The 14078-nt window shown below is 46.8% G+C and overlaps 4 protein-coding genes across 4 annotated transcripts; 2 read left to right on the top strand and 2 right to left on the bottom strand.

The window, feature by feature from the left end:
• Positions 1–1881: 1881 nt before the first annotated feature.
• N7509_012023 (mannitol dehydrogenase family protein) lies at positions 1882–3389 on the bottom strand (the record flags this gene model as incomplete). Its single annotated transcript, XM_056636660.1, has 2 exons — positions 1882–2882; positions 2930–3389. 2 exons carry the CDS (start codon positions 3387–3389, stop codon positions 1882–1884), a joined length of 1461 nt encoding a protein of 486 aa, XP_056482690.1.
• Positions 3390–5217: 1828 nt separating this feature from the next.
• N7509_012022 (dihydrodipicolinate synthase family protein) lies at positions 5218–6301 on the top strand (the record flags this gene model as incomplete). The annotated part of the gene is made up of 3 exons (XM_056636659.1): positions 5218–5578; positions 5638–5792; positions 5849–6301. The coding sequence occupies 3 exons, from the start codon at positions 5218–5220 to the stop codon at positions 6299–6301; spliced, it is 969 nt and encodes a 322-aa protein (XP_056482689.1).
• Positions 6302–6926: 625 nt separating this feature from the next.
• Positions 6927–8113, bottom strand: N7509_012021 (NAD(P)-dependent alcohol dehydrogenase; the record flags this gene model as incomplete). Its single annotated transcript, XM_056636658.1, has 2 exons — positions 6927–7985; positions 8039–8113. The coding sequence occupies 2 exons, from the start codon at positions 8111–8113 to the stop codon at positions 6927–6929; spliced, it is 1134 nt and encodes a 377-aa protein (XP_056482688.1).
• Positions 8114–9594: 1481 nt separating this feature from the next.
• N7509_012020 (Zn(II)2Cys6 transcription factor) lies at positions 9595–11788 on the top strand (the record flags this gene model as incomplete). The annotated part of the gene is made up of 2 exons (XM_056636657.1): positions 9595–9827; positions 9922–11788. The coding sequence occupies 2 exons, from the start codon at positions 9595–9597 to the stop codon at positions 11786–11788; spliced, it is 2100 nt and encodes a 699-aa protein (XP_056482687.1).
• Between the last annotated feature and the right edge of the window lie 2290 nt (positions 11789–14078).

Here is a 14078-nt window from a genome sequence, read left to right as displayed (position 1 = left end):
TGAGTTAGTCCCCCCCGCCACCCTGAGCTGCTCCCTAAGCGACCCTGAGCAAACCTGAGTACACCCAGAGCACTCCCAGAGTACTCCTGGAGCTGTTCCCTGAGTACCCTGATCATTTACCCTAGATACCCCGCCTAGCCTATAAAATACTTATTTTTAGTTTTATATCTATGACTATTACCCTATAATACTATAACTAAGGATATACTATAACTACGGATAAATTTACCTAAAATAGGTAAATAATCCTAGAACTGTCACAGGATTCGAGTATACAATTCCCCAGGCTTTCGAGGTCGATTCAGGGCCGAATCCCCTTCGAGCCGCTTGCATATCAATATCCACCCGAGCCCTAGTGTATTTAAGATCCCACAAGCATTCAGGATTCTTGATCTCTTCAAGAATCAGTCCGTGTATCAACTGTTCAATCTGATATCCACTGTCCGATATCCTTGCCTAGTCACAGGTCTCTAGCCTGACAACTTAGTAACCATTACACGAAGGGGATTCGACCCTGAATCGACCTCGAAAGCCCGGGGTATTGCATACTCGAATCCCGTGACAAGTTACCAAGTTATTAGGCTAGAGACCTATAACTAGAAAGGGATATTAGATAGTAGAGATCAGATTAGATATGTGAGGATGCTCAGATGCTCACAGAGATCAACGTACGGCGTAGCATACGAAGCAAAGGAAACAGTAGCTGTTTGACGAAAGTAATAGCTTGAGGAGAAGAAGGAGGAAGCTGAGATAGAACTAAGTATATGTAGGCGTGGATGCCTAAGTGGATGCTATCTACGTCAGGTATCCGCGAATGGTAACAACCCCAGTTCATTACAAGATAGTTAATACATAGACTTATTCTTAAAGAGATTAAGAATTCTAAATACTTATAGGATCTTAAATATATTAGGGTTTAGATACCTTACAGTTATTAAGATTCTAATATCTCTATAAGTTGTCGGAGTAGTAGTATTTTATATACATCTTATCTTAAAGGTTTACTTATTTAATGATGTAAATAAGACCCACAGAGGCTATAGAAGATACTGAAGGGCTTATAGAAGTAGTAGAAATCAGCAGTATGTAAGATAATACTTTAGAAGATCTAGTAGAACTAGTTGTGGTAGTAGATCTAGTTGTGGTAAGAGAACTAGCTGCGGTATAATCAGAGGCAATAGAGGATTTAGTTACAGTAGAAGATCTTGACATTGTAGAGTCATCAGCGGCGCTAGGAGATTCTCTTAGGATAGAAGACCTAGACATGGCGAATGATTTGATTGTCAAGTGATACGAACCCACAGTTGATGCCATAGAACGTTAAAAAAGCATGTTATTTTGAGAACTGAGCAGCTTATGATCAAAATGATGCAGAAGCTTTGTCAAGTTGGGTCTTATTGGGTTTATTGGGGCCCCAGCATTGGGTCCTGGTTGGGTTATGCGAGCGATTATTATAATCGTTCGAATTAACGGGGGATTAATGTACTGTAAGAATAACTCGCCTCTCATCCGTTTGATCAAATAGCCACACATAAAGTGTTGTTGCAATTTCTGAGAAAATGTGTAGATGCGCATCGCCTGCATTATTTTTTTACTATCTGATCGATAGAACTCTCCTTGCCAGTCGTTGCGGCGTGGCCCAGAACCAACCAAAACGTGTAAGACGCATCGATGTGGAGACAATAGATCCCTCGTCGTCCTCAGTCCACATGAGCTCGTGCTAGAGGGGTATATCCCAGTATTCTCACCGATACATCCCATCATTTCAGTCAATAGATCGTGAGGTCAACAAGGCTTCAGCGAGAAGACGCACATATTGACAGGGCCTAGGTCTGAGGTGGGCTCCGGAAAGAGAAGAACAGCAAGCGCTGCTTTGGATCATTAGGAAACGTACTTGGGCAGCGTCTTGAGGACGCCTTCGCGAGCAATTTGCACCATCGCCTCCTTCATCTCCTGGACAAACCGCAGATCGCCCCGCAGATCGTCACCGAACAGCCTTTCGATGGTCAGTAGTTCCGTGGGGTCAGATCCGCCATTCCGGGCCTTGGCCTGAAGCTCCTCTAGCATGGGATCATCGACGGTGAACGGCGTGCCAGTGTCGTCCACGCCGTTAATGTAGTGGAACCAGGCGGCTGCGACGAAGCAAAGGCGGCGAAAGGGACCGCCAACCCAGATGGCCTCGGCGATAGAGGGCATAATGAACTGCGGAATCTTGCCGGACGCGCTGAGGCAGATACGCGGCAGCTGGTCCATGATAGCAGGATTCGAGAAGCGCTGGATGAGGGTATGGCAGTACTCATCGATGTTGATGCCAGGGATCTCGGGCAGCAACGGCTTTACCTCCTCCTGCATCATCTGCCATACGAACTTGGAGAAGACCGGGTGCTGCATCACCTCATGGACGTACTGAAAGCCCGCCAGCTGGCCCGGATATCCAATCGCGGAGTGGCTGCCGTTAAGCAGGCGCAGCTTGTGCTTCTCGAACTCCTCGACGTCGTGCCCATTCTTGACGACCTGAACTCCTACGCGCTCAAAAGGCGGGCGACCATCAGCGAACTGGTCCTCAATAACCCACTGCATAAAGGGCTCAGAGACAACGGGCCAAGCGTCCTCAATGCCGAAGTTCTCAGCGAGGACAGTCTTGTCCTTAGCGGAGGTCTGTGGGGTGATACGGTCGACCATAGCGTTAGGGAAGGCGCCTTTCTCGGTGATCCAGGCGGCCAGATCCGGGTTTCGCAGGCGGGCAAAGGACTCTAGCATTTTTCGGGTGATAGAGCCGTTCTTCTGCATGTTATCACAGGACATAACAGTGAAGGGGCGCAGGCCTTGTTGGTAGCGACGGGAGAGAGCAGCGTAGAGGAAACCGAATGTGGTACGGGGGCCTTTTCGTTAGCCGGGTCGAGGTCGAATTGGATATCGGGGTGCTCACTCTGCAGCTCGTGGGTGTTCTCGTTATAGTAGTAACCGCTCTCGGTGATGGTAAGTGAGACGATATGAGTGTCGGGGTGAGCCATCTTAGCGATAACAGCGTCGCGGTCGTCAGGAGCGAAGAGATAGGAGTTAATGCTGCCCACAACATTGGCGAAGCTGCCCTTGGCGGACCGCTCGATGACAGTATAGAGGTGATCCTGGGAGCCCAGGGCGTCATGCATGTTGGCGTCAGAATGCTGCAGGCCCACACCACAAATGGCATAGTCAATCACCCCATGCTCCTGCATCAGCCGGTCGACATAGACCGCGAGATGGGCGCGGTGGAAACCACCGACTCCAACGTGGACGATGCCCTCCTTGACGGCATCACCGCGGCGGTAGTTGGGGATCTTGACCTGTGCCTCGCTGGCGGTTGCAATCTTCACCAGATGCTGGTTATTGAGCTTCAGCGCGGGCATGGTTGATCAATTCGACTGCGGGACTGGCGAGCGAGGAATTTGATGGCTAGAGCTCAGAGGGTATGGACAGGGAGAGGGAAAAGAGAAAAGATAAACAGATGAGAGAGGAGCAGACATAAAACAAATAGATGAGAGAAAAATTAAAGGAGAGCGAGCAGTGCCGCATGCGCTCGAGCTAGATCTCACCTATACTCGCCGACGATCACCAACCCCACGGGTCGGGTTAGTTCTTAGTTATCAGACGTGTTGGGGGGGCGGGCGATGTCATCTGGGCAACCCACCCAAGACCCAAATAGGTATACCATCAAACCCAAAAGAAGACAAAAAAGTTGACTTTTCAATCTACATCAAGTTACGCAGTAATTTGCGATTGTATTCCGTAATCCACAAGCGAGCCGATCACCTAGGCGAAGCGATCACCCAGGCGAGCCGATCACCCAAGCGACACGATCACCCACCATCTAACCTACGGTGTTTTTGGATAACACTTTAGCATCCGCAATCAAGTCGGTTATTTAACTTGCTTTAGATCTCATTTTCATGTGATGATTATGCCGCTGATAACACCTTCATCTTTTCTTTATGCTATAGATGTATTCGCGTGTTATTTTTTGGGTGATGCAAGCGCCATCTTTCTTATTGTATTCATAGGGAAGGGTTAATTCTTAATTCTTGATATCGTGTAGTTAAAGGCTAAAATATGATTTCGTTAGAGTAGTTTTCCGAGTTATGAAGAGTGTCGCTCCCATTACTTTCGGTTTTGTTGACCATATATTTCTTCAAATAAAGAGCACAAAAAAAGTAGAGATGCTTTACCTCTAGTATTTATTAGGTTTTATACTTATAGAACTATATAACATTCAAGTCCTAAGGAATTCTGAAAGACAATTTAAATAGTACTTTATAACAAAAAAAAAGGGACTTGAACAGTCGCTGGTCACGTCACCTGAGGCATGGTCCATGCCGCATGGACCAACTGGTTGTTTTCGAATTAAACAGAGGGCTCAATTAGCTAGGGCAACGCGCAACTCCAGTCTTGGAACCCCGGATACTCCCTGTTTGTCCAAAAATTCTGCAGTAACGGAACCACGGGATGAGAGTATAATTTAATTTCACACCAATCAGATCGCTCAACAAGACATATACCGTGATTCATCCAAAGCCGAAGATGCTCTGCGTGGTTGATGCACTTGAAGAAACCAATGTTAAAGCCCCACCAGAATCCTCAAATGGAAAGCCTCTTCGATTCCTCTCTCTTGATGTCTTGTCGCAACTGGTTTGTTGATAGTGTTTTGCAGCCGGTCAGTGGTCTGTCCAAACTCGTTGGTTGTTAAGTGCCCGCCATTGGCTCTGGCGTTGTCCGGTTCGGTGGTTGGTGAGCTCGCATGTGAGAGTTCTTCTTCTAGGCGGACCTATCTCTTGGTGCGAGGTGCGATCCTTGTGTCAGGGCCTTTCGGAGCGGCTAGTGCTGCCGAATGTCACATATTACCAGAGGTTCTTACAACGGGCGATTGTCGCTATGGATTATGTGAGATTTTCGTAGGTACTATGACAATTTGTCTCCATCTTGACACAATTTGGAATAGATCGAACCTATTTCCACCTCAGAGAAGATGATCAGTTATTCAATATCAGTCGTTTATTCAAGAGCAGTCGGTCAAAGCCAGGCTAAATAGGCGACGTGCATCCGAGAGCGTTTGCCGACGAGTTATCCTCGGCTCGGACGACTAATGGAGTGCCTGTTTTGACATGATATGAGACAAGGATTCCCGAAACCTAGGGTTAATGGAAGTCTTTTTTACGTGACACTGTTGATTTGTCTGCTAAGATGGGCTCAATCTCCCATGAAATGTCAGCAGTACCCAAGGGAATCTATTGCCCAACCATCACCTTCTTCATTGACGATGATACCCAAGAGCTAGACCTGCAAGCTCAAGCAGATCACGTCAAATATTTGATTGAAAGTGGTGTTCATGGACTCACAGTTCTCGGCACCACAGGAGAAGCCCCTCTGTTGTCACGCGAAGAGCGGAATGCCGTGACAAAAGTGGCATCTTCAGTCAAGACTCAAATGAACGCCGGAACAACAATCGTGGTCGGATGCTCTGCCCAAAGTGTCCGGGAAACAATTGCGATGTGTCAAGACGCAAAGGCAAATGGAGGGCAGTATGCGCTAATTCTCCCGCCCAGTTATTGGGTGGCAGCAAGCACTCCCGCTGTGATAGAAAACTTTTACATAATGGTAAAGTCAACACAGCCAGCAAGGATTTCCGAGAACTTTTAGCTGATAATTCCGAAGGTGGCAGATCGCTCCCCATACCAATCATTATCTATTCCTTCCCAGCTGTGACTCAGGGGGTGGATATGAATTCTGACCTCATTGCGTCGCTTGCAAAGCATGCTGTGAGAGCAAAGCACCAAAAGCTGTTTCTTTATCGTGAACTGACCAAGAATTTCAGAATATTGTTGGTGTGAAGTTGACTTGCGGAAACGTGGGTAAACTTGCCCGGCTGGCAAGCAGCTTTGGTCCTTCCAAGTTCGCTGTCTTCGGTGGCTCGAGTGACTGGTTACTTCCAGGTCTAATTGCGCAATCATGTGGTGCCGTTACAGGTCTTGCCAATACGCATCCTCGATCATGCGTCCGGCTTTTTGATTTATTTCATAAAGGAGACTATCACCAAGCCGGCAAGCTGCAGGGGATTATCAGTAGGGCCGAGTGGGGTATGGGAAGCACCGGTATGAATGGCACAAAATATGCCATTGAGTGGTCTAGGGGGTATGAGAAGAAGTTACTTCCGAGAGCGCCGCTGATAGAATGTTCCGAGGCGACAAAGTTTTGGATTCGGAATACGATGAAGGAGTTGACAGCCTATGAAAATGAACTGGCTTTGGGAAAAGCTTGTGCCTCATGATCAAATAGTTTACCTCAATACGGAAAACTCAAGGTTACGCACAGTATAGAAATTGTCTAAAAAAACATTTTTCTTTCTCGGAATAAGATTTTCAAAATATTAGAAGAACGTTGCATCTTCCACGCAATGTTTGCTTTATGGGGTGGAAGGGTCAGACCCAGTGATTACATGAGATGGGATGTCTAGAATAACATGCATTGGGAAATTTTCTCCTGGAAGATTCAGTCTTTTGATCCAGCTTTTCAGCCTCAAATAATGCTGGCTTGATAACTGAAGGCTCCGAGTTGGACCTTTCCTGCTCATTCATATTTTTACGCATGGAAATGGAATATGTCAATCTAATTCATCTTTTTTCCTACCAGTAATCCAGAATCATATATTGTAAAGGCAGGTATTCTAGTAAGACGCAGGTGTGACACTTAGCCTACCACCATCAGTCAGGAGTACATTATCATTGCAATATGCACCAGCCCCCTTTCGGCCACCCGAAGGAGGCGATCGGTACGAGGGATTTTTGGAGCGATTGAAGCGAACATATTAACATCAGCTCAATCAGTATATCTCTTTCTCTTTCATTTTCATTGATTGCGAATAGTAAATCCTCCAATGATCAACATCTGAAAATCTAGCCCTTGAATGCTGTTGCATAGTTCACCAGAGTGAATCTATACTTGACATTGTTCTTCTTCACTCTTTGGACAGCCTCTTTGCATCCTGCCTCGCCAATATCAATGCACTCCACCCAGCTCTTGATATTGAGCTTGCTAGCAAGATTCAACATAGCAAAAGCCTCGTCTCTGTTACCGATGTGACTTCCTGACATAGCGGCGCCATTTGGGCAGAAATCCTGAGCCTTCATTTCCGGGAGAGGTTTGTCTGGCAACCCCACATGATGAAAAGTCCCGTTCACAGCGAGTGTGCTCATGTAATCCTTCAAGTTGAAGACATTGGTCATATCGGCGGTGTTCAAGATGAAATCGAAGGTAAACTGCCACGGTTTGGCCCAGTCCGGGTTGTTCGTACAAATGAATTCCTTCGCTCCCAATTTCAGAGCATCCGCCTTTTTGTGGGGGCTATGAGAGATGGCATAGGTATCTGCCCCCAGAGCAGCGGCAAAGAGAATACCAAAATGCCCTAGGCCTCCAATTCCAAGAATCGCAACCTTTTTTCCCGGTCCGCAGCCCCCTCGTGCAAGTGGACTGTAGGATGTAAGACCAGCACACATCATTGGAGCTGCCAATTCCGAGGGAATGTTGTCGGGGATGATGAAGATGAAATATTCATGGGCTCGGATATGGCTCGCATATCCCCCTTGAGCTTCGTCACCGTTTGGGTATTTGGCGTTATAGGTATCTTCCATTTCGTTAAATAGAGTTTTAATCTGCTGTTCCAAGAGGGGGGATTTACCGATTTGATGGGGACAGTAGTTTTCTTGTCCAGCCTTACAAACCTTGCATTCCAAGCATGCCCATACCTGAGCACCCACGCCGACTCTATCGCCAATTTTGACGGTGGTGACCTCAGTTCCAATACGTACAACTCTTCCAACCACTTCATGACCGACGCAAAGTGGAAAGCTTGCTTGTCCCCACCCGCCAGTGAGCGTGTGCACATCACTTCCACACACGCCGCATGCCTCAATCTCAACATCCACATCATGGCTTTCAAATTGTTTCGGTTGAAACTTTTCAGATAATTTAGAGACTTAATCCATGATTGGGTAGGAACTCTGCGTACCTCGCGTTTCTTAAAGTCACTCCATGTAGAGTGCCCCTCTACCATAAATCCTTGGAACGAGTCTGGGTAAACCATCGTTAGTTCGCTGAATAATGAAGCCTTGGGAAGCAATAATAATAATGACAGTGTGAAGTGGACATATAATATATGAAAGGAATCAACATTTACGTTGCCGAGAAGCGCTGCAGCTAGTCTTTACAGCCGAATTGTTCGTTGGACCCACCAAGTTGGTGATAGCCGACGAAGGACTTAGCGACAAATAGACACTGCCTCAGCCGACGCGGATTCTATTGGTAGGTTCAAGTCCACACCCGGTTCCGTTATGAAATTCCACTTACAGCAATGGGCGCGTGACGGTACATGGACGACTTTCCTCAAGTCGTCGCTTTAAATCTGAGGATATCAGACTACGAATCAAATTGACAAAACGAGGTATTTGAATTAGCTTTTGCCAGGAAAACGACAATTGAAATTATGTCAGATGAATGATAGTCTGATTTTATGGAATATTAGCTAGTCATGAAATCGACTTTCTCATTTTTCATTCGAAGAGATGAAGTTATTACAAATACGTGAGCATTGATGTGGCCTGTCTGAATCTACAGGCTCTAAAAAGGAAATAAAAGAGTATGGTAGCATAAAAACGCCCAATCTTCTTACCTTTATCATTAGGAACAAGTTCACGCGGTTCACTCCAGGTAATTCCCTCGTCGCTCGACTCGACCACTTTTTGTACCAGGACGAGATGGGGGAGCCAACTTTATAAAATAGCATAGGCTTCGTAGAGTTAGAGATTTTGAAAAATACCGGATTCCGGTGGGCTAGGCCATCATCTGGTGTCACCGGAGAGGAGGTCGTCCATCCGGAATCGGAATTGGACAGATCAAGCCGGGAGAGCCAGATTCCGGTATCTGGGTGTCCCTCTTTCTTACTCCCGAACCAGGCACATAATAGGCTTTTCTAGAAGAACCAGTGTGCTTGCATGAACTTCCGGTTGTTGACTATCCAATATAACTGGGAATGACATGACAGCTTGGGGCTTTCCTGGAGAAGACAAGTGTTGCCATGAATGTGCGAACAGCCTTTGGTCTCTTTCGGGTCGTAGACGTCCAGCTGTCGGTGTATGCCCGAAATTAACAAGAATGAAGAAGCACGAAAACTGTTTGCGTTGGTCACTCGGCGATGGCGAAGCGATGACCATCCGAGAAAGCTCAAGCTTGCCGAAGGAAGCGGAGACGATAACCAAGATGCCGATCGTGCTCCATTCTAGTGTACTGGAATAAGAAACGGCATCCAATAATTCTAAAAGTGGGACTTTCTCTAATCTGGATCGGACTACTGTGGCGATCGCATCTAGGCCGAAGCGACGAGATGTTTGGAACTGACGACGTAGCCGATGTAAGCGAGACCTTGAAGCGAAGACCTCGGCTCGGTCCGACCAGCTTTTCCCCCGCACTGGAAAATCTCCCTAGCTAGCCTCATCCTCATCCATCGATCATAACGCAATCGCGTCGCTAATCGATTCGACTTATCACTGCAATCCAGGCCTCGCTATCATGCAAATGGAACCTGAAATCCTCGGAAGCGATACTGTTCCAATCGGATCGCCGGCAGATCAATCGAGTCGAGAAGCTTGCGACTCAAGCACTTCTGCCGCCCCCCATGATAACCGAATCTCATCTCCACTAGCTGAACAGAGAGAGAGGGCGGAGAAGAATTCGGAGTTATATCGTAAGTCCGCCCGGATTTGTAGAAGATCTCGTCGCGGCTGCATTACTTGTCGAAAGAGGTATGTCAGGTCGTCTTCAGTTCTTGAAGCCGTACATTTTTCTTACATATCATTTGTGTACTCCTTGGGGTTTATCTTCTGACCTTGTATGTAGGAAGGTAAAATGTAATGAAGAGCAGCCGCTTTGTGGAAACTGCCGCCGTTTGCGGCTTACCTGTAGTTATCAATGCACGACACGTCGTGATTCTTCAGTGAAGGCCAGGAATGCTCGTCCGCCCACTTCGCCCACCCCATGGCAAGATGCAATTCCACCATCCGGCGTGTCGACAACGAAAAACCAAGATCCGATTAACCACCGAGGCGATTCGGACAATACAGCTCAGACCCAGAGCCAGGGCCTGGGTGTCCCTCCTTTGGACTTCGAATCAAGTGCGCCAGGAGGCTTCCCACCGAATGTCAATTTTGATACCTCTATGAGAGATCCACACTTGCAGCAAAGCTTCACATTTCTGGATCATTTAGAAATGGAGCTTCTGGGTGAAGATTCTCTTTGCAAAAACAATCCAATCCTTTCAAACCCCATGTCAACCGACAATCATTCGTTTCATATATACGGGCAGTCTTTGAATAATTCCGACCCGCATATTTCAAACTCCTTCCCTCAAAACTTTACACTAACAGATCTGGTATCGGCCCCGAGCAACGTCCCCATTTCCGTGGCGATGTCCGCCCCGATCCAGAGTTCAGACGAAACCGCTCTGATACCGACTACGGAAATCGACCTCCTGAGACACTTCGTCGACTTTGCAGTGCCACCAATTCTGATTGGGGTTGAGCCCCAATGGCACAAGTCTCGGGATGCACTTCTCCGCCTATCGAAAACGTATCCTGCTCTACGCCATTCTATATGCGCCTTTTCGGCTTTGTCACTTGGAGAATCGACCTTGCTACGCTCACATTCCATGACGGAAATCTGCGACTCTCATTCAAATATCGCGACAGTCGAAGTGGAAAGACTACTCGATAGTCATTATAATGAACATAATGATCTCGACTCGCAAGAAGCTATCCTGGGAAGCATCTTTTTTTTATCATATGTCGATATAGTGACGGCTCCGACAACAAAAAAATCGGTGAAGCTACTGGATCAAGCTCATGCGTTAGTGAGTCGGAAGAAATCTTCCAGCTCTTCATTGGAAAGCCAACTTCAAATCTGGCTGAAATTGCTAGATGCCAAAATTGTGAGTGCGGGTGGAAGAGGCTTTCATCTGTACACGACTGCGGACCTTTCGGACCTGGAAATCATCCAGGATGGTCGCTCATCAACGGGTAATGGCGAAAGAGCCAGCTCTGATGACATTATGACGGAAACAGAAGATCTTCTTTTCACCTGTCTGAATCGCCAGGCATACAAATTTTACCTTCAGGTGCTCGGTTTTTCAGGTCGAATCGCAAGCCTGGACAAGTGGCACCGCTCTCGAGGAACCGTGGACGACGAACTGGAGGTAATGCTTGCAGCGAAAAAGCTCAAACAAGACCTGCACGCGCTCTGGGCAAGGCGACCTGCAATCATTGATCTTGCAATCGGCGGAGAGCTCCAAAAATACGTAGCTCGCGACCTGTCGACCAAATTACAGCACCACCTGCGTACGTACGCGGCCAACTTCTTCGCTTGTTTCATACATCTCCAACGCGTTGCCTACACAAACCTCCAGGGAATTTCGGAGATCGATTCTTCAGTGACTAAGGTTATCCAACTCTCAAGGATAACGTTGGAGGAAGGACAATCTTTGCCAGTTAGCATGTTATGGCCCCTCATGATGGCTGCCTGTGAAGCCAAAGATGAAGATCTTCAGCTGTGGATTATTGAATGTATCGATGGAATGCAAAATCAAGTTGGGAATGCCCCTAAGACAGCGAAATTAGTGAGGGAAATTGTGGAAAGGCAGAAAGCCGGGCAACGAGCGGATGCGAGAACAGTGATGCAAGAATCTTTAGGGCATGTATTTGCCATAATATGATAGTCCGGATATATCATCTAATATCCAGTGAGACTTTGAATGAGTCATATTTGAAGAACGTCAGTTCTCTTTTCAGCGAGCAGGCCTGGGTCAAGTTCTAGGAATTGTTCGCGATTGCGCGCCAAAGGAACGGGCCTAATTTTTAGCCAATCAGTTAAGTTTTTTGTTCCGCAGAGTGTTGTACGAATACCATCTCTTGTATCCTAAGCATTATGATGCTGACTCTATCAACTTCGGATTTTTCCTCTTGGTTTAATACCTTGGAGTTGCCTTATATGATATGAACACTGACCTGATTGAGGGTATTCGTCCTACAACCGCCTCACGAAAGTCAGTTGCTTGCCTATATGGCTAGCTCTTCATCGGTCACGCAATCAAGACTTGATTTTGTTTGAGGTTCCCTCGCCATTGCGACGGCGCCCATAGGCCTTGGATATCACTATTTCCTGGTCTCTAAGGAGAAGAAATATCGTTTCTTTAATCACCAATAAACTGCAGAAACTGATTCGCAAAGTTTCCGAAAGCTCACATCGGGCCTAGCAATTAGGGAGCATGCGGAGAATGAGCCATGGGATGCTTTGAATAAGTAAATATTCAGAAACACCAATCAATCTGAAAAATAATTCTCTGGAGTGGATTCACCATTTGTGAAATAGCCATTCACGTAGCAATGGGAGTCGGACCCATAATCCCGTGTGCTACTGACAGTAGCGTTCTCCGTATCACGGACTTTGCATGGAGAAGTGGATCGATGTACAAACCACATAAGAATTCCCATATTTAAATATATGTACGGCTCAGTAGCATCCTTTGGCAGTGAGACGTGGTTCCCGCCGACAGTGCACACCCACCATGGAGGGGGAATTGACAGTCGCACGATACTCTTGAACCCTCAGAGCAAGCGATGCCCAGCTACCCGCGACCACAGTGGCTGTAAAATTAGCGAGTGCAATGAGTACAGAAATATCAAGAATGTTGGTAGGCCAAGGTGATGTTGAAATGTAAGTGTATTACTGAGTACATGAATGAAACTAAGTCAGAAGTTAGGGATTTAAGGCGAGTCGGGGAAACTCCCAATATTTATACCCGTGTGTCAATCTCCAATGTCTCCATGCAACCCGCTTATAAAGTTCTAGCTAACTAACTAACTGATCTTCTCGAAACTGACTTAAGCGGTGCCACAAGTTACCCGAAAGCGAACCTCGAGACCCACGAGCATAAGACCATCTTGTCATATTTATAGCATCTTGTGCCGAGAAAAAGTTGGGGTCGTTCGCTCCATTGTCGTGGAATTGGCCCAAATCCACCTTACCTTCTTTTCTCTCGTGTGTTTATATACTATGTGGGTAAATGTTAAGATATATCTACCTGCAAGGTAGAAGGCCTGCCAATTAGGTAGAAGAGCAAAGCACCAAGTCCAATTGTAACAGCGACTGTTTCTTGAGGAGTTTGAACCCCACTCCTCAAGCATCAATTTATAAACAAAGTCTTCAATACAAACATGAAACAAACAGGAATCAACACCAGGATACGAGGCGCATGCCAACAGACTGTGTAACCCGAGGACGTGGCCTGCATGCGGGGTTGCCGTCCCGCATCGTTCCCCAGGGGCTGCCAGTTGACCACCGAGGGTTCTCAACCCCCTGGTTGCCTGAGGCATCAATATCAACATGGGAATACCTCACCAGAATATTATGACAGCATCATTCATCCGCACTATATAGTTCGGAACTTAATCGGCTACTTATACCAATAAGTGAATCTATACCCCACGACGGGGCAGATCATAACGAGGTAGATTAGTACCTTCGAGAAGGTACGAGGCAACTAACTAAAAGACTTAAATTATAGTTATAAAGAAGAGGAAAACATAGCTAATTAATATAAACGAAGTAAGCCCTATTATAGAACATGTAGTACGCGTGGCTCAATGCTTAAAATTAGGTCCCCGCGCACGGACGCCCACTCCTTGGCTGTCACAACATCATCAGCATGATGTATTCGAGCAGTTTCTCTTCTTTTTTCAGATAACGCCGGACCGCCCGCCCATTCCAACCATTTCGCGTCTTTAGACCATGTGCAACTTCCGTACAGATTGCTTCGGAAAACTCAAGATATGCCGAGTCGAGCCCATTTCTTGCGTCTTGCAGGAAGCGATGCCCACGTTTTTGTTTAGAGATCCTGTCTTTCAAGCGACCCAAGTCTAGTGTCGGTCGAAACGCACCCATCAGATCTTCGATCGACTCTTCCACTAGCGAAACTGCCCTGTGGCCCAGCCCTCGAAAGTTCT

The sequence above is a fragment of the Penicillium cosmopolitanum genome (assembly GCF_028827165.1).
Source record: "Penicillium cosmopolitanum strain IBT 29677 chromosome Unknown utg000011l:1.0-3548175.0:1.0-3550911.0, whole genome shotgun sequence".
NCBI lineage: Eukaryota > Fungi > Ascomycota > Eurotiomycetes > Eurotiales > Aspergillaceae > Penicillium > Penicillium cosmopolitanum.
Note: the sequence above shows the minus strand (reverse complement) of the source record. Positions and strands in the feature narration are given on the sequence as shown.